This window comes from Microcaecilia unicolor, chromosome 10 (genome assembly GCF_901765095.1).
Source record: "Microcaecilia unicolor chromosome 10, aMicUni1.1, whole genome shotgun sequence".
NCBI classification, from domain to species: domain Eukaryota; kingdom Metazoa; phylum Chordata; class Amphibia; order Gymnophiona; family Siphonopidae; genus Microcaecilia; species Microcaecilia unicolor.
Window position 1 is genome coordinate 219332927 of NC_044040.1, and position 23001 is coordinate 219355927.

At 43.5% G+C, this 23001-nt stretch overlaps 1 protein-coding gene across 1 annotated transcript; it reads left to right on the forward strand.

Moving 5' to 3' along the window:
• The first annotated feature begins 2670 nt into the window (after positions 1-2670).
• On the forward strand, positions 2671-23001 carry LOC115478391 (matrix metalloproteinase-23-like). The gene is made up of 8 exons (XM_030215690.1): positions 2671-2822; positions 11848-12009; positions 14242-14378; positions 18308-18475; positions 19343-19507; positions 20255-20365; positions 22640-22766; positions 22899-23001. The coding sequence occupies exons 1-8, from the start codon at positions 2671-2673 to the stop codon at positions 22999-23001; spliced, it is 1125 nt and encodes a 374-aa protein (XP_030071550.1).

Here is a 23001-nt window from a genome sequence, read left to right on the forward strand (position 1 = left end):
GATAGGTCCATAATCACAATTACTTGTAAACATACTAGATTCTGTGGTCCAATTTTTATTTTTACTTTTTATTTATTGACATTTGTAGTACTTTTACAAAATTTCTCTTGATCAAGAAATACAGAAAATAATTTAAAAATAATTTTACAAAGAGACTATTCAAAATCAACCTTCCTTAGACCAGAACATAGTGTAGGAGAGAGAGCCTAACACCCCCCCCCCCCTGTTTACTAAGCCAAGCGGCAATAACGACAGCCCATTCAAACTGAATGGGCTGTGTCAGCATTAGTGCATGGCAGCTGCTAGCGTGGCTTACTAAACAGGGGGTAGAGTTCTTCCAAAGAAAATAAATAACGGAAGAGGGTGAACAATGAAGTGCTGTAGGGATCTGTATTGTGACTGGTGCTATTTAACATATTTATAAATGATATGGAAATTGGAACGAGTGAGGTGATTAAATGTGCAGATGATACAAACATATTCAAGGTTGTTAAAACACATGTGGACTGTGAAATATTGCAGGGAAGACTTAGGGAAATTGGAAGACTGGGCATCCAAATGGCAGATAAAATTTAATGTGGACAAATGCAGAGTGATGCACATTGGGAAGAATAATCTGAATCATAGTTACCTGATGCTAGGGTCCACCTTGGGAGTCAGCACTCAAGAAAAAGATCTGGGTGTCGTCGTAAATAATATGCTGAAATCTTCTGCTCAGTGTGTGGCAGTGGCCATGAAAAACCAAACAATGCTAGGAATTATTAGGAAAGGGATGGTGAATATGACCAAAAATACTATAATGCCTTTGTATCGCTCTATGGTTCAACCATACCTTGAGTATTGTGTTCAGCTGTGGTCGCTGTATCTCCAAAAAAAATATAGCGGACTTAGAAAAGGTCCAGAGAAGAGCGACCAAAATGGTAAAGGGGATGAAACTCCTCTCATATGAAGAAAAAGGTTAGGGTTCTTCAGCTTGGAAAACAGACGGATGAGGGAAGATATGATGGAGGTCTACAAAATCCTGAGTTTTGTAGTAGAAGTAAATCAATTTGTTACTCATTCCAACAGTACAAAGACCAGGGGACACTCAAAGTTACGTGGAAATACTTTTAAAACAAATATTAGGAAATATTTTTTCACTTAATGAATAGTTAAGCTGTGGAACTGTTTACCAGAGGATGTAGTAACAGCAGTTAGCATATTTGGGTTTAAGAGAGGTTTGAACAAATTCCTGGAGTAAAAGTCCATAGTCTGTTATTGAGATGGACATGGGGGAAGCAACTGCTTGCCCCAGGATTGGTGGCATGGAATGTTGCCGCTAATTGGGTTTCTGCCATGTACTTGTGATCTGCCTTGGCCACTATTTGGAAAACAGGATACTGGGCTAGATAAACCATTGGTCTGACCCAGTATGGCTACTCTTATGTTCTTATGTAAAGGTTTAACAAGACAATCCCCATGTCTTAAATACAAATAAATTAAAGGGGGCTTTTACTAAGGTGCACTAGCGTTTTACTTTCCACTAAATATCAGCTGGCATTAAACACTGAGATGCCCATTATTATTTCTAGGGGCGTCTCAGCGTTTAACGCCAGCTAAAAACATTAACACACCGTGGTAAAAGACCCCCTAAATGATCTTTAAATCTAGGAAGGTCCACACTTGCTCTGGTGCAAAGAGAACTTACTTTGATCGTGTCTGACTCTACATTTACATGGAAATGTAAATAGGAAAGTAGCTCCCACATTTTTCATGTCTTGTCTCATTGCAAGAAAAGCTTTTCTTCTTTCCTGTATAACTGTTGCTACATCTGAGCAAATCAAACGTTTCTGCCCATAAAACAAATCCTGAGTGCCTAAAATATTGCTTCACTATTGAATTTATATCTTTCTCAAAAATCATAGACACCAAAAATGCACCGCTTTCTGGTTCAGTAATAGATTCTTCAATAACAGCTGAAATATTAATCAGATCCAATGGTAGAGCAGATTCTCAATCTACCAGCACCTCACCCTGGGTTTTTTTTTTTTAGTAACTGGCAAATAGTAAATTCTATTTATAGGGGCAAACCTTCTGGAGAAATCTTCAAAATATCAGTAAGATACTTCTTAAAAAGATCCAGCGGAGGAATAGCTAACGATTTAGGAAAATTGAAAATACAAAGATTTTCAGTCTTCTATTGTAGTTCTTCAGTTGTTCAATCTGACAACAAACTGCCAATTTGTCCACCTGGCAACATTTTTAAACTCCTAAAGGCCCGTAACCTCTATTCAAATCTCAATTTGATTTGAAACGTCAGTTTTTGTGTGTTGCCGTAGGCATATTCATAAGATCAAACTTGGAGGATCTTTAGTAAAAGATTAGTTTGTTATCTGCAGCAGGGCCTATTTTATTCCTATGGACCCTCCTGCAGATAACTTGAACTAATCTTTAGTAAAGGACCTTTCGTTACCAAAGCAGTTAACTCTATGAATGTTTTCCCAAGAGTATCTTATATTGCCTTCCAGATCAATTGCAAAGTCACTGCCGTGGGAGCCTCAATGGCAGCTCCAACAGATTCCTTTCTCATCAGTCCTCCGCTCAGCGCGTTGCCCTCACTAGTTGCATCAGATGCTGCTCCAACAGCAGCACTTGCACCAGCAACGAATGCTGACATGACTGCAGGACACGATGGAGTGTTTGCAGCCTGGGGCGTCAAGGATGTTTCATAACAAAGCAGGTTCTCCTCCACTTATCTCCAAAGCAAAGCCATCACTCCCAGGAAATACCTTTGAGGACCTGACCATGCAACAGTCCATCTTCTGCCAGCACTGCAGGGTCTGGTGAGGAATTGGCCTTAACAACCCCCTTCCTCTTGGTATGTGGCATAATCAAGGAAACTTCACAAGGCAAAAAGGTATGAGTATCATCAGACAGATCTTCTCACAGCATCAGGAACCTGCTGTCATCTTGGCTCCACCCCTCTGTGGCCCGCTGTGGTTATTAAGAATACTTTTCTCTTTGTAATTTAAAAAAAGCTAGTTAAGTGCTGTACTTTTTTTACTCTAGTATTTTTTTAATAAGGTTTCTACTTCTACTTTTGAACCCAGTACAACCCCATCTTTGCGAGGGAGGAGGATATTGTTATTCACTTGTTTAGTATCCATGTCTGATCATTCCCAACACAAAAGTGTAAACTACATATTGTCAGAATAGGTACTCAAAAAATTAGAAGTAAAAAATTATTTGGAGGAAAACGCCTCAGAACACGTCGTTTCTTTCTTTACAACATCTGTAAAATCCGCCCCTTTCTTTCCGAGCACTCTACCAAAACCCTCATCCACACCCTTGTCACCTCTCGTTTAGACTACTGCAATCTGCTTCTTGCTGGCCTCCCACTTAGTCACCTCTCCCCTCTCCAATTGGTTCAAAACTCTGCTGCCCGTCTCGTCTTCCGCCAGGGTCGCTTTACTCATACTACCCCTCTCCTCAAGTCGCTTCACTGGCTCCCTATCCGTTTTTGCGTCCTGTTCAAACTTTTTCTATTAACCTATAAATGTACTCACTCTGCTGCTCCCCAGTATCTCTCCACACTCGTCCTTCCCTACACCCCTTCCCGTGCACTCCGCTTCATGGATAAATCCTTCTTATCTGTTCCCTTCTCCACTACTGCCAACTCCAGACTTTGCACCTTGTCTTGCTGCACCCTACGCCTGGAATAAACTTCCTGAGCCCCTACGTCTTGCCCCATCCTTGGCCACCTTTAAATCTAGACTGAAAGCCCACCTCTTTGACATTGCTTTTGACTCGTAACCACTTGTAACCACTCGCCTCCATCTACCCTCCTCTCCTCCTTCCTGTACACATTAATTGATTTGATTTGCTTACTTTATTTTTTGTCTATTAGATTGTAAGCTCTTTGAGAAGGGACTGTCTTTCTTCTATGTTTGTACAGCGCTGCGTACGTCTTGTAGCGCTATAGAAATGCTAAATAGTAGTAGTAGTACTCAATGTACCTCAAATGTTAGTAACTGGCAGATACATTATAATAAGTGGCAAAAAAAAACCCCAACTGCCAAAAAAATCAAAATGTGCAAAAAAGAAGACATTAACTGATTCACACTCTTATAACAAACTATGGAATATGTTTACTAAGATGTGCTATAGGCACATTAGCATTTTTAGCACACATTCATGTTTGATGCACATTAAATGCTAATGCACCCATAGGAATGTATGTTAAACATGCTAACGCAACTTAGTAAAATTACCCCTATGTCTCCAATAGCCATAAATACATTATCTTTTTAGTCAAGTCTCAATGGGGACCCGTTCTACCCAAGCTTCTTCTGGAGACAGAACTGTATTAAGTGGTATTGAATAGCAGCAACACTGAATAACTTCATCTGACTGCGTTCTTTCCTATAAAAGAGAGAAAAAGAAAAATAGCTCACAAAAGCTAAGAGTTACCAACAAATGTCACATACAGAGACTTGCAGTGTACTCACAGCTCTTACACCGTGACAATCTGTTGGAAAATGGTATGAGTATAAACAATGATGCCAACTTCTACTGCCAAATCAAAGGAATTTGTCATCAAATTGGTGGTTACTCACAAAAAAATGCAAATTCACAAGAATGCTGCCCATTCTATTGAAGAATTTAAACCAAAAGGTTCTTAAGTTTTGAGTTTAAAAATCTACTGTTCTCTTTGAAGCAATTTCCTATCAACATTGCCATCTCGTTGTGTACTTTTAATTTGAGCAATCACCCAACACGTGAATGAATCAAAATTATGGTACATCTGCTTAGAGTGGGAAACTAGATGAGGGCCAGTCTTATTCAATGTAATAAAATATCTATGCTCATTCATACGCATGTTTAATTTTCTTATACTCTTTCCTACATAACAGCATAACAATAGTAAAATAACCAAAAATGGACATTACCGGACTCTTCCTCCCCCCCCCTCCCCTTTTCTAAGTTCCCCCAACTACACCTACCTTACATGTACCTTATCTATCACAACATCACCTTGTATTCATTCGTACCATGTATTTGTTCAGACCGGAATCGGCTAACGCTGTTAACGGCAATATGTAAGCCACAATGAGCCTGCAAAAAGGTGGGAAAATGTGGGATACTAATGCAACAAATAAATAAAATGTTAGCATAATACTAATGATAACCTAATAAGCACTAGAGCATTCAACTAACACAGATATGATGCTAAAGATTTTCTACAATAAAGCTTACCATATAGCTGAGAGATCAAGAGCACATATATGATGGGAACAAGATGGGTGGTACAGAGTCAGTTGGCATAATTTGATGGTTAGCTAAACTCAAGGCAAGTTTATAGTATAGTTAAGCAAGAGATAAGGAACAGTGTATGTAGCAAGCTAGTCCAGATGCAGAATGAGTGTACGGTCAGTCACATTATCAAAAGCTTGGAATTTGTTGCAAAGGCACTTTAATATGTAGACATGATCTGAATGGCAATTTGTTTGAAATGTTAATTTGAAGGTCCTATTGTCCAAAGGATTAATGAACTCAATACACTCATGAGTAATGTTACACGTTTTTCGATTACTACATTTCTTATGTCCATCACTAAGAATGTTTTAGGTGTAGATAAATTTGCTGGACTCACTAATTCTTTTAGATTGTAATTCAGACCATGTTGTCTACATATTAAAGTGCCTTTGCAACAAATTCCAAGCTTCATGCCTGGAATAGACTTCCTGAGCCGGTATGTCAAGTTCCATCTCTGGCCGTCTTCAAATCTAGGCTAAAAGCCCACCTTTTTATGCTGCTTTTAACTCCTAACCCTTACTCACTTGTTCAGTACCCTTATTTCATCATCCCCACCTTAGTAATTCCCTTATCTCTTATTTGTCCTGTTTGTCCTAATTAGATAGTCCCTGCTTGACAGAGTTTACAATCTCTTCATGTTCAAGTGTACGTCTTGTAGCTCTATAGAAGTGATAAGTAGTAGATTGCGTCCACTTGAGAACTCAATAGACAATGGATGTTGCTGAAAAACGGGCAAGTTCAATCTTTTGTGAATAATTCTGTCCACCGGTTCTCCTCCTGATGAATATCTTAAAACAAAAGTACCTTTTCTGATAATATATAGTTTATACTCTTATATTGGTTATATACCTTTTTGTTAACGTGTTAACTAGTCCTCTAGTATCCATTAAAGTGATGTTTTATCATTCTCACCATAAGTAATCCCCTAATCCCTTATTTGTCCTGTTTATTTTGATTAGAGTGTAAGCTCTGTTGAGCAGGGACTGTCTCATATGTGTTCAGTGTACAGTGCTGTGTACATCTAGTAGTAGAAATAAGTAGTAGTTTTGTGGTACAGTAGGGGGAAGAGTATGTATTAGGGATTACTAATTATGCTCTATGGTTTTGTAACTATTAGTTATTTTGATCCATTTTTCCCTTTGTTTAACGGATGATGTGAACCATTTGGGATGTGTTATGTTAAACTTACATCAGATGTGCAGGCTTATTCTAAGTGAGGAAGGGGGTTGGGGAGAGAGATTATGGCAGTGCATCTGGAAGTGGTATGTAACACATTTATTCCTTAACATTAATGCATCTGGTTATTATCAACACATGAATATGAGATGTTTGTATTTCAGTAACTTGAAATTAGTGAATTATGCTTTGCCCCTGTATAACCACATTGTATACCAGCACCTGTTCAACTATTTCCCAGTTGTAGATGTCCAGGGTCGCACCTCTTAAGCCTTTGGAAACAAAGACAGAGATTCCGTCATGGGTAGTGTGATAAACCATGACCTGTCATATTACAGGAAACCTGGCTAGACAACAACTTCAAGAGGCTTCCAAAGGCTGTTACTGCCTGTTGTAATAGAGAGAAATATGGAAGGAATCTGGGAGATCATAGTCTGCTACAAAGATGCATTGTAAGAATTCATTAGACGTAAAAAAAAAAAAAAAGATAAAAAGCATTTGTGGGCTACAATATCAAAAGCTTTACTCCTGATAACTCTGCCCTCACTCTATTACCCCTCTGGGGGCTTTTTAAACCCTTTATTTATAGAACAGTAAGCAAACCAATTTGCCTATGTCCACTTATCAACAACTGATGTCCATTTACGAATCAGGGTTAGAGGAGGAAAAGACTGGAGGTTTTTAGACTCGTGAGCAGGTGGGGGGAAGAGGGGTTGGTGGTTGGGAGGCGAGGATAGTGGAGGGCAGACTTATACGGTCTGTGCCAGAGCCGGTGATGGGAGGCGGGACTGGTGGTTGGGAGGCGGGAAATACTGCTGGCAGACTTATACGGTCTGTGCCCTGAAAATGACAGATACAAATCAAGGTAAGGATACACATATGAATTTATCTTGTTGGGCAGACTGGATGGACCATACAGGTCTTTTTCTGCCGTCATCTACTATGTTACTATGTGATGCCAAATAACTTTGCTATAAAGTTGAGCAACAGTATAACTGAAGTCTTTTCCTCCTCTAGCCCTGATTCGTAAATGGACATCAGTTGTTAAGTGGACTTAGGCAAATTGGTTTGGTATATTTGAGATCTTTAAGTCCTTTAGCCTATATAGAAGTTGAGTTAATTAGAATATTAAGCAACCATATAGCAGACCCATTAACAATATTGCAGCAGATTAATCTTTACAGTTTACTATAGTTTACAGGTTTTACTCTTCCCCTCCTCCTCCCCCCCCCCCCCCCCCCCCCCCGCCCAATCTCCCAACAAACAGTATACTAGTAGGTTAGGTCAGATTTATCAAAGCCTGCCAGATAGGATAACAAGCCCAACTCATCCATCTGCCATTGTCTTGACTTTCTTTTATCTCAAGCTATTCTTGATCCACTTTGACCTGGCTTTTGCCCTCTATATTCAACTGAAACAGCCCTTGCTAAAGTATCCAATGACCTGTTTCTGGCCAGATCCAAAGGTTTCTATTCAATCCTCATCTTTCTCAATCTATCTGCTGCTTTTGACACTGTTGATCACCACCTGCTCCTTGATACGCTGTCCTCACTTGGATTTCATGGCTCTGTTTTCTCTTGGTTTTCTTCTTATCTCTCCCATCACACTTTTACTATATACTCTGGTGGATCCTCCTCCACATCTATCCCACTGTCAGTTACTGTACTTCAAGGCTCTGTCTTGGGATCTCTTCTTTTCTCCATCTATACTTCTTCGGGAATAACATTTATAGAATGTACGTTTGGGAAGCTTGTCAGGTGCCCTTGACCTGGATTGGCCACTGTTGGGGACAGGATGCTGGGCTCAATAGGCCTTTGGTCTTTTCCCAGTATGGCATTACTTATGTACTTCCCTTGGTGCTTTGATCTCATCCCATGGTTTTCAATATCACCTTTATGCTGACCCCCAGTTCTACGTCTCCACACCAGAATTTTCAGCAGGAATCCAGGCCAAAATATCAGCCTACCTGTCTGATATTGCCACCTGGATGTCTCACCGCTATCTGAAACTAAACATGGCCAAGACTGAACTTCTTATCTTTTCCCCCAAAACCTTCCTCTCCTCTTCCCCTTCCCCCAGTCTCAATCTCCATGGATAAGACTCTCATCCTTCCTGTCTCATCAGCTCATTCTTTTGGGGTCACCTTTTACTTCTCTTTCTCTGCACATATCCAACAGACTGCTAAAAGCTGTCGTTTCTTTCTCTATAATATCACCAAGATTTGTCCCTTCCTTTCTGTGCACACTACCAAACCCTTATCCACATACTTATCACCTCAATTAGACTACTGCAACTTCATTGGGGCCAGAGGGGGAAGTTTGTATTCATACTGGAAGGTGGATTACACATTATGGTTACTCTGTATGTATGGGAGAGGGGTTTTTGGAGTGCCTTTTCTGAAATAAGTTATAGTTTGAAGTCCCTTGAATTGGGGGGAAAGGGGAGGGACGGTTAAAAAAATTTTGAAGATGGGTGTAACCTAATGTGATGTTATTGACTTTGATCTGTCTTCAATAAAAACGTTAAACCATTAGACTACTGCAACTTTCTTCTCACAGGTCATCCACTACGCCATCTCTCCCCTTCAATCTGTTCAAAACTCTGCTGTATGCAGTGGTGTGCTGGAGCAGGCTCTCACAGGCTCGCAAGAGCCGGTTGTTAAATTTTTTAGAATTTTGGGAGCCAGTTGTTAAAGTAGGGCCCTCCATTGCTACTTTAACAACTGGATCCCAAAATGTGGGCTTGGGCCCCCTGCTGAATTACTTTTACTTTGCTGGTGGGGATGCTGAGCCCTGCCAGCCAAGTAAATAGACTACTGCTGCTCCTTGTTTCCAGCTCTGGGCAGCAGGCTGGGACTTCTTGAGCATGTGAGAGAAGTTCCAGCATGCTGCTCAGAGCAAGACGATGGGAGTGGTGGCAGTCCATTTATTGGCTGCCAGCAAAGGTATGCCTAGCGTGCCCGCACGAAGGGAGATAGGAGAGAGAGGCAAGTGTTGCTCCCCCCCCCCCCCCCCCCCCGGCTACTCCTGGCTCTTCCAACTGCAGAGCTGGCTACGTCCAGAGAAAGAGCCTGTGGCTAAAAATTTACCAGCACACCCCTGGCTGTATGACTTATATTCTGCCAGTGTTGCTGTGCTCATATTAGCGCTCTCCTCAAGTCACTTCATTGTCTCTTGAGGCACCGAGTTATAGAAGTTTCTTCGTAATGTTTCCAATACCAATCTTTATGCATAGAATAGCATTCGGACACTTGTGGCTCAGTTGTGTTGCATTTGTCAGCAGTCCAGCACTTTGCTCTTTATTCCAGCAAACACCCCCCCCCCCCCCTCAGCTCCTCATGGCTCTTTTAGTTTTATTTTCTTCAGTGAAGCAAGTATGCTGGCAATAAAGAGAAGAAACAGGCAGGTGCTAACCTCTTACTCCTCAAGTCTGGCATTAATCAAACAACTTCTGTTCACTCCTCCACATACCTTGGTTAGCATGGGATTGAAATTAGCTGTGGTCTACCTGAAACTTTGCACACAAAACTTGTTTTAACAGAGAAACTCGTGCAAAAGCCAAGGTAAGCTGAATGCAAAGCCTGGTCCACTTTATTACACTGGCCCCTGGGACTAGTTGTGCTGATCTCAAAAGACAGAACTGGTCCACAAGTTTGGAAAATGGCAGCTGGTGGTTTCAGCATTGAGCAGGAGCAGCAGGGGATGCTGCAGTGACTGCATGGGGACAACTTGTGCCTGGTCTGGAGGTGTCTTTTCATGGTGGGAGATGCGGTCAACATGGCAATAGGAAAGATTTCCACCAATGCCCGGTCCTGTTGCTGGTTTGTACTGTTCCTGGGGGCAGGGTACAATATCTTTTGCTACTGTCTCTCCTTTTCCCCTGAAGATTATACAGTTGCTCTACTCATTCTCTTGTGAGATGATGTCTTTGATTTTTCTCTCTCAGTTGTGGGACATGTACATCCTGACATCTTCAGAGTTTGCACAGTGCAGAAGTACGTTTCTGTCTTCTCTACCACTCTCATTTTCTGCATCTTGTACAGATGGATCCAATCTAGATCAGAATAAAGCCGAGTTCCTCCCATTCAGATCTGAGACAGACGGGTTGGGTCACAGCTGCAACCGTGTCCAGGAAGAACAGGACACTTTCCTGCAGGAGCACAGATGGACAGACAGCTGCTCTCACTGCTGAGATGTCCCTGGACCGAAGAGGCAGGGGAGTGGAGGAGGTGCAGGAATTTGTGCCCCTGGGTCAGGGCAATGCTGCTTCTGCTGCTTTTTTGGCCATGCAGATTCCAGGGCGCAGAGAGTTTCTCCACCTGGAGACTTGAAGTGGTTAGTCATCTATTTTTACTCTCACTCCCCACCTTTTCCCTTTCATTTCATACATTTATTTCTTTCCTCCTTTTTACTTATATCTTTTCTCACTTTGACTGATTTGGCTCTTTCTACTCTCCTGATTTAGGACACAATTCATGCAAGTGCTAAAAAGGTAATCCAGAAAGTGGTTAAGGAAAGAATTACGGTGTAAAACTGCTCCATATTGTCCCTGGTCAGCCTGTTGGCAGGATACAACAGATTTTTCTCCTCTTTCCCCCAGGATCATACAGTTTTTCCTGCTTATTCACTCATTTTCTCTATTAGTTTTGGGAAATGTGTATCTCTGATAACTTTACATTTTGCACAGTGCAGGAGGAAATGCATTCCTGTTTCTTGACCAAAATGATAAAGAGGATGGAACACCTCTTATAGCAGTGAGGGCTCTTTAATGGAGTAAAGACAGCTGAAGGCAGATATGACCGTGGCTTATAAAGCATTGAGTGGAGTTCCAGGGTCATCTTGGTAAGACAGGTTTGCTACACATCTGTTGAGTGTGTTTTCTCCAGGGTTTTGTGTTACCTCCTGGAATGCCTGGTGGTCTGTCAAATTTGGGGTGCCTGGGCTAGGGATACCCTGGACCAGATAGCCTTGGGGGAAGTCTTTTTTTTTTCTTTCTCACCTTCTCTTGTCAGTGCCTGAGCCAGTCTCAGTTCAGTCTTTGATAACAATGCAAACGATAATGACAATGAATTAGTTCATCGTGGAGGAGAGGAGAGACAGAGAAAAGAAACATCTGCTCAGTGCAGAAAACACCAGTATGTTACTGTGGAAGGTGCCCTGTTTCACCATAGTCATTTGCATGTCATTAATTTCCTGCATTGAGAATGAATGCTTTTGGCAGGGTGCATGACACTATGCACTGTGCAGGGCTCATCACATTGGTGCATTGACAGACCTATGTGTGAGGGTTTTTAGTACTAAACTGGCCGGGTGCTTCATGGCCAGAAATAAAGTGTTTGAGACATTGATGAAATAACTGAAGTGGTTTCATGCACAGGACATTTCTTTTGCTGCAGGAACAAAGAGGCCCTGTTCCACAGAGATCCTGTCAATTTCTGACACCGGCTGCAGAGATTTCCAGGCCGGGGCCAGGAAGAATTAAGCGTTACACCATCAACCCGCTGGGGTACAAATGGGACCACCTGAACTTGACCTACAAGTGAGGACCTTGCTTCCTTGTGCTGCTGAAGTATCAGGACATCTTTGGTGACCTACTGCTCCCTTCACATTCCTATAACCCCTGCTCTCCTTTCCCTCCTGCACTCCCCTCTCTATCGTCTGGGCTTCTGGATCTAGTCCCTGAGTGAGAGAATGTTTTTTTGTTTGTTACATTTGTACCCCGTGCTTTCCCACTCATGGCAGGCTCAATGCGGCTTACATGGGGCAATGGAGGGTTAAGTGAATTGCCCAGAGTCACAAGGAGCTGCCTGTGCCTGAAGTGGGAATCGAACTCAGTTTCCCAGGACCAAAGTCCACCACCCTAACCACTAGGCCACTCCTCCACTGTTGCTACTATTTGAGATTCTACATGGAATGTTGCTATTCCACTAGAAGTCGGCCCTTGCAGATCACCAATGTGGCCGCGCAGGCTTCAGCTTCTGTAAGTCTCTCCCCCTTTTCATCTAGCATCTGCCCCCTCTCTCTCCAGCTTCTGACCCTTCTCTCTCCTCACTTCCATCCAGAGTCTCTCCTCTTTTTCTACCTCCTCCATCCAGCATCTGGCCCCTCTCTCTCCTCACTTCCATTCACTCAGGCCCCTTTCTCTCCCCAGTTCCTTCCAACATCTGCATCCATCCGGCATCTATCCCCTCTCTCCCCCTCATCCAGTGTCTGTCCCTGCTCTCCCTCTTTCCATCTGACTTCTGTCCCCTCTCTTCCTCTCTCATCCAGCATCTGACCCTCCTCTTCTCCCTACATCTAGCGTTTGCCACTTCTCTCCTATTTTCCATTCAACATCTGTCCCCCTCCCCCCCTCCATCCGGCATCTGTCCCATTTCTCCTTCCTTCTATCTGGCATCTGTTCCTCCCTCCTCCTCCATTCTCAATCCAGCATCTTTTTTTCAGGCCCTCCAACACCCAACCCCTCTTCCCCTCCTCACTGGACACCCCCCTACTGCCAATGATGCACCAGGCTCTCCCCACTCCCACCCAATACCCCTCTGCCATGGCCACCACTGCTGCTGCTGCTGTTTCAGTACTGGCAGCAAAAAACAATGAAAAAGATTGTGGGGCCGCACTGTTCCCACTCGTGGCTGACAGGCTCTGCCCTGGAACAGGAGGAATTTCCTATCCACAGAGTCCAGGGAGGGGCCCAGGCACCACAGAGGACATTGGAACTTATGCCAAATAAAATTCACAAAGTGGATGTAACGTGGTGAACTCATGCCCAGTGTCAAGATGTTAATGTAGCATTTGTGACAGTGAACTAATACTGGAATATTACTCAGGACTTAGTCCGTAACTTATTTAATAAAACATAAAATTCAGACAACCTGCACTGGGATCTTGGAGGTCAGCTCTCCCCCTCACCAAAGAATCCACACCAGGGCTGAAAAAGAGTGAAAAGACTCAGCCCTGGTACTGAGTGTGCTGCTGCTCAGTAATCATAAGCCTCACACCTCATGAAAAGCCTGAGAAATAAAAATAACCCCCAAAATTCAATCAGCACAAAAAGGCCATAGCCGAACTTTTCACCCAATCTGACAACTAGATAGCAGTGGAATAGGAAAAAGCAGCTCTGAAAGGCTGTGACCTGACAGTTGGAGCCTGCTCCCTGAATCTTTGAAAGTCCACACTGAAGAGGGATACACTTATTTTTGGCCAACTTTAACCCAGGCTGGAGTCAGACCAAAAGGTCTCAGTTAAAGTTTAGATTCCATTTTAGTCAGGAGTCAACGTTTGAACTTCTGCATTTTATACTACTGAGCACTCCCTGTGTTGCCTCCTGCTGGGAGAGGATGAGAATGCAGAATCTGTGAGAGCTCTCACACTCAGCACCTTCTAGTGGCAGAAGCTGGGACTGCAGGAGATGTGAATTCTTCCCCCCTTCCCACCCCCACACATAGTAACATAGTAGGTGACGGCAGAAAAAGACCTGCACGGTCCATCCAGTCTGCCCAACAAGACAACTCATGTGTGCTACTTTTTGTGTATACCCTACTTTGATTTGTACCTATGCTCTTCAGGGCACAGACCATATAAGTCTGCCCAGCACTATCCCAGCCTCCCAACCACCATATACCATTGCTCCTTATCCATTCCCTTCAGCACCTGTCACTGAGTGTGACCTCCTTATCTATTTGTATGTTGATCTGTTTGTCTTTGTTCATATCTCAGTGATTCTACCAAGTCCAGTTTTGTTTTGTTTTAGATTATATTTCTCTTTCACCAGAATTATTCAGTATCCCAGCACCCTGAATAAAGGAGACACTGAGAAAGCCTTAGCCCTTGCCTTCAGAATGTGGTGCGACGTATCTCCTCTGTCTTTTCAGCCTGTAGGACCACAGGAAGAATCGGATATTAAAATAGGTAAGTGAGACTCTTGTTCATCCTGAGCCTTCCTCGAGTCGGACTTATTCTTGTGAGACTGCTTCTCTCATCCCCTTATACTTCATTGTCTAGGAGGCCTGGTCCCTCCTCATTTCAGCCTTGCAGAGCATCAGAATTGTCTCAGGGCCCAAGACTTAGATCGTGAGTCCATTTGGGACAGAAAGTATCTGTACAAGGATTTGTGTCTGTACACCACATTGAGGTGTATTTTCAAAGCACATAGACTTACAAAGTTCCATAGACACCTATGGAACTTTGTAAGTCTAAGTGCTTTGAAAATGAGCCCTAATGTCACCTAAAGGATCATTTGAAGTAAGTATATCAAGTGGCAGAAATTAAATAAATATCCATCAAGCCCAGTATCCTGTTTCCAAAGGTGGCCAATCCAGGTCACATGTACCTGGCAAGATCCCAAAAGGAAGAAGATAGACCCAGAGCTAAGCTATGGATTTCCCCAAGTCCAATTTAACATGGTCTATGGACATTTCTTCCAGGAACTTGTCCAAACCTCTTTTAAACCCAGCTACACTAACTCCTTTTACCACATCTTCTGAAAATGAGTTCCAGAGATTAATTATGTGACGTGAAAAAGTATTTTCTGTTGTTTGTTTTAAATGTGCCATTATATAGCAGTAAAAAGAAACCTGATTCATGTTTACCTGTTCCACTCCATTCACAGTTTTATATACCTCTATCATATCTCTCCTCAGTCATCAAATGGTAGAGCCCTAACCTCTCTATTATGGAAATAATTCCACCCCTTTATCATTTTGGTTGCCAGCATTCTAGTGGCTTTCTTGGCTGCCACCACATACTGAACAGAAAATTTAAATGTATTACCGATGATAATATCAATGGAGTGGAGGAGGAGCCTAATGGTTCGTGCAGTGGGCTGAGAACCAGGTAAACTGGGTTCAATTCCCACTGCAGCTCCTTCTAGCTCTGGGCCGAGTGCCTGTCCGTGCAACTACATTTATTCACGGGCAGTTACACCAAGTCAAAATTAGGTGCAGACCGGGTGCATTCTATAACCTCACACATAGATTTAAAAAATGCCCACAAACCTCCCATTCCACACCCATGGCCACGCCCCCTCCTCAACTATGTGACTTGGAATTTACGCGCATCGAGTTATAGAATGCGCTTAGTTCTGCATGTCAATTCTAATTCATGACAATTAGTGTCTATAATTGTTAAATGGCAATTATTGGCGCTGATTGGCTTGTTAACTAATTAAGTTGTGCGCAGAAATCCAGAATACAACTGTATTTGCTCAGCAAAATTCATGCTATATAGAATCCAGGAGTTAAAGTATAAAACTAAGAAGGATAAAAGTGACAATACATAAAACAGGAAGGGAAAAAGAAAAGGAGAAGAAGGGACCTAATGCAATAAAACTGGGGTTAGCACTGTTTCACTCTGCTGATTCCTACGGGATGATCTGCAAACTGAAATCCATATTTAAGGTCCGATTTACTAGTCAGCTCTCACAGGCTGTCACCAACCATGTCCTTATTTACCTAATTATTCTTCCAGTTCCGGATTGGATGCAATATTGAAAAATGTTTCTATGAAGATCTGGGGTCCAGGTTTTCATATTATACCTACTCTCTGATGTTCCGCTATTACAGTTTAAAAAGGGGTTGGACGGTTTCCAAAAGGACAAGTCCATAAACCACTACTAAATGGACTTGGGAAAAATCTACAATTCCGGGAATAACATGTATAGAATGTTTGTACGTTTGGGAAGCTCGCCAGGTGCCCTTGGCCTGGATTGGCCGCTGTCGTGGACAGGATGCTGGGCTCCATGGACCTTTGGTCTTTTCCCAGTGTGGCATTACTTATGTACTTATGAAACAAAAAAAACAAAAAGGCACACAACTGCTTACAAAAATGCTAATGCATATCAGTTCAGTTGGAAGTAGCAGATAAATGGAACTAGATTTTTGGAACTACTAGTGTGTATGATATATTTACATACACTTTTGATAGTTTATACCCCTGACGCAGCCTGAGGGCGAAACGTGGCCACGTCGGGTATTGTTCCAATAAATGCATTTTGATTCCACTGCTTTGTTGTTTATCTATCTATCACCTTATGTACTTATGTACAATTGTTGAGAAAAGTTATATTGGTGTGCTGCAATTGGCTTTTACTCGCACATAGGAGCCAACTTTTCAAAATGATTGGAGGTGCTGAATTTTTTTTTTTTTACAGGTGGTGCATTTCCTCCCCCTCCCCCATCTCCTCCCCCCCATCTCCTCCGAGTTCCAGGCCCCTCCCTTTCCTCCAAGTTCCAGGACCCCTCCCCCTCCCTCTCCTCCGAGTTCCAGGCCCCCCTCTCCCTCCTCTGAGTGCCAGTCCCAATCTCAGCCCGACCTCTTCTCCCACAACAGTCCTCCATCCACTCCTCGCCTTCCTGCGGCCCTGAATTTTAAAACTCATCTTTCTTACCTCAGATCCCAGTGGCAGCAGTAAAAGGCGAGCAGGCTCGGCGCTTCAGCCTTCCCTTCTCTCTCAGCTCTTGTCCCGCCCTTGTGGAAACAGGAAATGAGGGTGTGACCAGAGCTGAGAGAGAAGGGAAGGCTGAAGCGCCGAGCCTGCTCGCCTTTCACTGCTGCCGCCTGAACCCAAGGTAAGAAAGATGAGTTTTAAATTCTGGGCGGCAGGAAGGCGAGGAGTGGACGGAGGACTGTTGAGGCCGAGGGCGGGCAGATCGGGCTGGCTGGGAACTTCCGGTGGGTTCAAATATTGGGGGTGCTCGAGCACCCACGGAGTCGGCGCCTATGTTATCACATTATTTATGGTTAATATTTTATAAAGTCAATATTTATTTATTTATTGCATTTGTATCCCACATTTTCCCACCATATGGCAGGTTCAATGTGGTTTACATATTGCTAAAAAAGCGGTTACAAAATGTAGATTTGTAGAAGTCTAGTACATAATACAGAAGTACAATAAATGTTTAGGTTGATATATTAGCAAATTGTGAGAGAGGTTAATATTATTGTTTTCCATTTCTGAACTTTTTGTGATGTAAGGTAGTGTGGGATTAACCAGATCCAGGAGGGAAAGACTTGTTGAAAAGATGTGTTTTCAGTTTTTTTTTCTGAATTGTAGGTAGTTTTCTGTGAGTTTCAGGTCTTTGGTTAGTGAGTTCCAAAGTTGTCTGCCTATAAACGAGAGGCTGGCAGCATGTGAAGATTTGTATTTTATACCTTTGCAATTGGGGAACTGAAAGGTTAGGTAGGTTCTCGCTGTTCTCGTCACATTTCTTATTGGTAGATCGATAAGTTCCGTAATCTGGTGTGAGTCTGTAGATGATTCTGTGGACTATTGTGCATATTTTGAAAGTTATGCGAACGTTAATAGGAAGTCAATGTAAGCTTCTTAGGAGGGGATTTGCGCTTTTGAAGCATGTTTTTCCGAAGATGAGTCTGGCAGCCATGTTTTGTGCTGTCTGTAGTTTTCTTATGATTTGATCTTTGCAGCCTACGTAAATACTGTTGCAGTAGTCTACATGGGTTAGCACCATGGTTTGGATCATGTTGTGGAATGAATCCCTGGGAAAGTAAGGTTTTATGCATTTGAGCTTCCACATACTGTGGAACATTTTCTTGGTCGAGTTCTTAGTTTGGCCTTGTGCACACATTTCTACTCAACATATGTGCAGGTCTTCAGACATTGCAACTTTGCACTTGATCCCAGGACCCTACTTGAATCTCATATACCTGTATTCACCTGCACTCTTTTCTTAGACTCGTTGTCCTTGTGTAACATGTGTAGGTCACACAGGAAGTGCTCCGTACAATTACCCTGTAGTGTGCAGTGTGTTCACTGCAGCAAGTCGCAGTGTGTACCAGTCAGTGCATTTTCCCAGCATCTGCCACTTTCTCTGTTCCAGGCTTCTATACTTTCAACCACACAGACTGCTGGACATCTCCCAGCCATCCCTGCTTCGACGGGATGAACGGTGAATTGGCGCATGCTTTTTTGCCACCACAAGGAGACATTCACTTCGACAATCAGGAGTTCTGGATCCTAGGCCATTCTCGCTTCAGCTGGCCACGAGGTAATGGTGCTGGAGACCAGATCAGTGGGCACAACCCCAGGGTGCTCAGTCCTTGTATGTCTCTGCTCTTCCCATTCCCTGCTGTACATCGCTGCAATGCTGATTTTGGAGTCTCTGCTATTGGCATATTTCTGTGATGCTCACTGCAGAGTCTCTAATTTAAATGATCTCTGTGCTATTGCCTGGCACGGGTGCTGTTTGCCCAATGATCACGTGTGCAAAGGTAAATGCAGGTATTAGTCTGGTACTAGAGGCTTCTAGCACCTGCATTTACCTGTGATCACCGGGCTGTCAGTGGACTGTTTCCTACCTTGTCTCTGACTGTCTCAGCTATTCCATCTCCCTGGGGATGTGGGAGGGAGACCCTGACTTCTGAAGTCAGAAGCTGTGCTTTACTAAGGAGAAAAATCCTCAAACACTGCCAGCTCCACTCAACTAAATTTGGGCTTGTGTCAATGGCCACCAATGACTCTGCTGCCCAATAGAGAAAGACTGGGCGATTGGATCTTAAAATGTAATGCAGCTTGGGGAATTTCGTAATACTTTTTGTTATGTGTATTCTTAAAAGTTGTGGCCTGTGTTTATTGCCAATACTTTGTCCTATGTGAGCATAGGGAGTCTTGACTGTCTATTACTGAGGAATCATACTTCCTCCCTAATTTGTTCCCTATGGCTTCAATTGATCGGTGAAATAAAAGCTTAAATTCCAAGAGGAGTAGCAGTAAGTGTTATTATGACAGTTTTCTATCACGTAAGTCTATAGAAATTGTATCCCATATGCAGTTGTCTCTTCCTTTTTCCCCTATTCTCTGTTGTTTTTTTTTTTTGGTCAGATGTCACTCTCCTCTTCCCTCTTCTCTCTGGCAGGAGTCTGGCTCAATGACCTGGTCCAGGTGGCAGCACATGAGATTGGACATGCCCTTGGACTCTGGCACTCCCATGATGAAAGCGCATTGATGCATCCAAATGCCACGTACACCGGGACGCGGCAAGTGGCTCAGGACGATATCCGGGCCATTCAGCAGCTATATGGTAATGGGTTGCAGGCAACATGGGAAGTGTTGACGGAGTCAGCATGGGTACAGATTGAAGGTCACCGTGTGGCCTTTGGGGATGTGTCTGACTTGGCCTTTTGGCTGGGACTGCACAGTTTGGATAATGGGTGGGTGACTGGATTTAGACTGTGAGTTGGGACTTTGTAGTCTCATTAATGGGGGGAGTGGAGTTGTGGGTTATGAGCTGGTTCTGCACAATGTGGGTTATTGTTATAGAAAGGGGCACAGATTTTAACAAAACGGCTCAAACACTTTCGGACTTGCATTCTAATAAACTCAGAAAGTTACTCAAAAGGGTGACGTGACACCCCCTCTACTTGGTGCTGGAGGCAGCTACCATAGAAGCCCTGGGTTTGAGCTGGGTGTGCACAGTGTGGACCATGGGGGACAGGGAAAGGGGCACAGTCTGAATCACAGGGGACAGGGAGAGGGGCACAGTCTGGATAACGGGGGACAGGGAGAGGGGCACAGTCTGGATCATGGAGGTGAAGAAGAGGGGTGAGGTCTTGAGCTGGGTCTTACAGTCTGAATTGCTTTAACATGCTGCTTGTCAGGATATGAGGGTGTCCCCTTAGGTCCTGTGTGCTAGGATGGAGTGAGAAACTTACATTTTATAAATAAAGCACATTTCGTCCAGATGCAGGACAGTTACTTTCCTTATTACATGACTTTAACCTGGACACTGACTTAACTATATTTATTTACAACACTTCTTGTCTGTTAGGTTGTTTGGACAAGAAGCAACACTGCACTTTCTGGGCCCGTCTTGGACTCTGTGAGAGGCAGCCGGTCTATATGAAGAGGCAGTGTCCAAGAGCTTGCAATGCTTGCTTTGGTGAGACCCTTTGCTTTCCTTGCCCCCCTTCTTTATCTGCTGAGACTCGCCGTATGGCAGATGCCTCTTTCTTTGTTTCTCCGTTTCCTTCTCTGCTTGCATGCTTGTAGGCCTAGTCCACCCTCTGGACCTGTATTCTTTAGTTTCATTATTAATTATTTGAATTTCCCTATCCCTGGAGTGCTCGCAATCTAAATTTTTTAAATCTGAGGTAATGGTTTAAGCAGGGGGGGGGGGGGGGGCGACCTAAGGCAAGATGCCACCTGAGGCAGGGCTGAGATGCTGCCCCCCAACAGGCCAAGTTCTGGCATCTCCCCCTTCCTTCCTCCATCCCATTCCCTGAGTTTACCTTCTTTCTTCATGTTCCAAAAGCTGGCGGTGGCACCGGCCTTTTCTCTATTGCAGCTACTCAAAGGAAACAGGAAGTTACATCAGAGAGGCGGCCACAGTAAAGACAAGAGGCGGGTGCCAGCAGCAGGGCAGCAGATGGGAATCATGCCTGCTGCTGATATCTTTTGGATCATGAAGACAGAAGGTAAACTCAGGGAACAGGGTGGAGGAAGGGGGAAATGCAGTTCACGAAACATAGGCCTCAGGTGGCCTAAAGGTCGGGCCGCCCCTGGGTTTAAATGACTTGCCCAAGATCACAAGGAGCATTGGTGGGATTTAAGCCAGTCACACTTGGATGTCAAGCCTGGTGCTCTAAAAACTAGGCTACTCCTTCACTGCAATTATTGGTTATAACCAGGTAATAAAGAGAAATAAATCAAAACAAAGAAAATAAAATAAGACTACAGCTTTTTTTTATTGGACTAACAATACATTTTTTGATTAGCTTTCGAAGATAACCCTTCTTCTTTGGATCATAAATAAGCAAACGTTGACAAATATCAGAATATATAAATGAAACACAAAAGCATTGCAATGACAGTCTCACAGGAAGAGGGTGGGGTGGGTTGGGTGAGAGACAGATAGAGAGAGAGAGAGAGATGGCTGATAAGAGTGACAAAGCAGTAGAATTTTATGGTTTAGAGTGGGATAGAAAGTCCAGATCCCTGTTGTCACCTAACCCACCCCACCCTCTTCCTGTGAGACTGTCCTTGCAATGGTTTTGTGTTTCACTTGTATATTCTGGTATTTGTCAACATTTGCTTATTTCTGATCTGACGAAGAAGGGCAACCTTCGAAAGCTAATCGAAAAATGTATTAAGTTAGTCCACTAAAAAGGGTATCATCTTATTGTATTTTCTATGCTTTATTTCTATTTATTACCTTTAAAAGTGAACTAACACGGCTACCACAACACTTTACTCAAGATGGTTATAATCAAAAGCCCCCTATGGGGAAACTGGGTTTTCTGTTCAAGGCTGGATTTAAATTGTGGGAACTAATAGGCAAAGGTATGGGATGCGCCCCTCCCCCCTTGCCCAGATCCCTCTTTTTATGCTGCCTCCTTACCCATAACGTCTCTTCTTTAAGTAACCTTCCAGTGTGGGGGTCTTCTAGCACTTGCTCACTGACAGGCCCTGCAATGCCCCTCCCTGTCCTCTGGCATGGACTTCCTGTCAACCTGTGCAAGGGATGAGGAATTATAGAGCCTGTCAATGCTGGAAGGTTACTTAACAGAGAAGCACTGCTGGCAGCTACGGGGATGTAAGGTGCGGCCGTGTGATGGCCCAGAATAAGGCACTGCAATGGCAGGAAAGCTCTGTCACCTAACAAAATTTGGCACTGCTATATTACCTCTGCCTATTGTATCTGTTTCCATTTATAACTGAAAAACCTGAAAAATTGTCCTTCCTTTGCTGTACCACTGGGCTGTTGTCTTCGTGGCAAGGTGACATCATCAATTGGGGCATGTTTTTTTCGATTTAAACTAGTATGAGCAGATGCAGAGGGAAGGGAGATTGACTTCAACCACAAGGATCTGAGGAGGAAGAGGAGCAGGTGATGACAGCGGCAGCAACAGCAGCAGCTCCGACAGACCCAGGTGTTGGAAAGGGGGTGAGGGCAATCTGAGCCCTGACATTATCAACTTTTCTGCCAGCCAACCTAGCTGCTGTCTCTTTTCAGTATTGATATCAAAGCGAATGCCATGGGGATTGAGAGCATGTGTTGTGTTGCTCGTCTCCATTGCCACTTCCTTCCTCTACCCCCATGAACATTTGTTCCCTGAAGATTTTATTGGACTTTGTCCATCTCATGTCACCACCTCTCTTCTTCCTCTAACACTACTCCCAGATACTAACAATGATATTTCTTCACTTTTTTCAGAGGCCACCACTGCCTGCACATTGGTCAAACCCTCAACGCCAAAAGGCCAAGTCAGACACATCCCTAAAGGCCACATGGTGACCTTCCGCTGTGGGCTGAACACCTCCAGACCCTCTCTGAAAGTCAGGTGAGATAAGAACTCTGAATCAGAGGAAGGGATAGTCGCGATCAGTAGATGGTATGGATGGGCAGACTTGATAGGCCATATGGTCTTTATCTGTGGTCATTTCTGTGTTTCTATCCTGAATTATTCTGGCAGGAAGCAGAAGGGGAGCTTAATAACCCTTGTTGAAGTCCACAGGGAACTGCCTCTGGAGCTCTTTAAGGGCCCTTGTCTGGGAGCCTCAAGCAAGTACAGCTAG

Bases quoted from the DNA above. Each gene is read 5' to 3' on its own strand.
- LOC115478391 (XM_030215690.1), top strand. From the start codon at position 2,671: ATGGAGTGTTTGCAGCCTGGGGCGTCAAGGATGTTTCATAACAAAGCA. The intron at 2,823-11,847 runs GTGAGGAATTGG...TTTCATGCACAG, and splicing joins TGCCAGCACTGCAGGGTCTG to GACATTTCTTTTGCTGCAGG. The intron at 22,767-22,898 runs GTGAGATAAGAA...TTATTCTGGCAG, and splicing joins AGACCCTCTCTGAAAGTCAG to GAAGCAGAAGGGGAGCTTAA.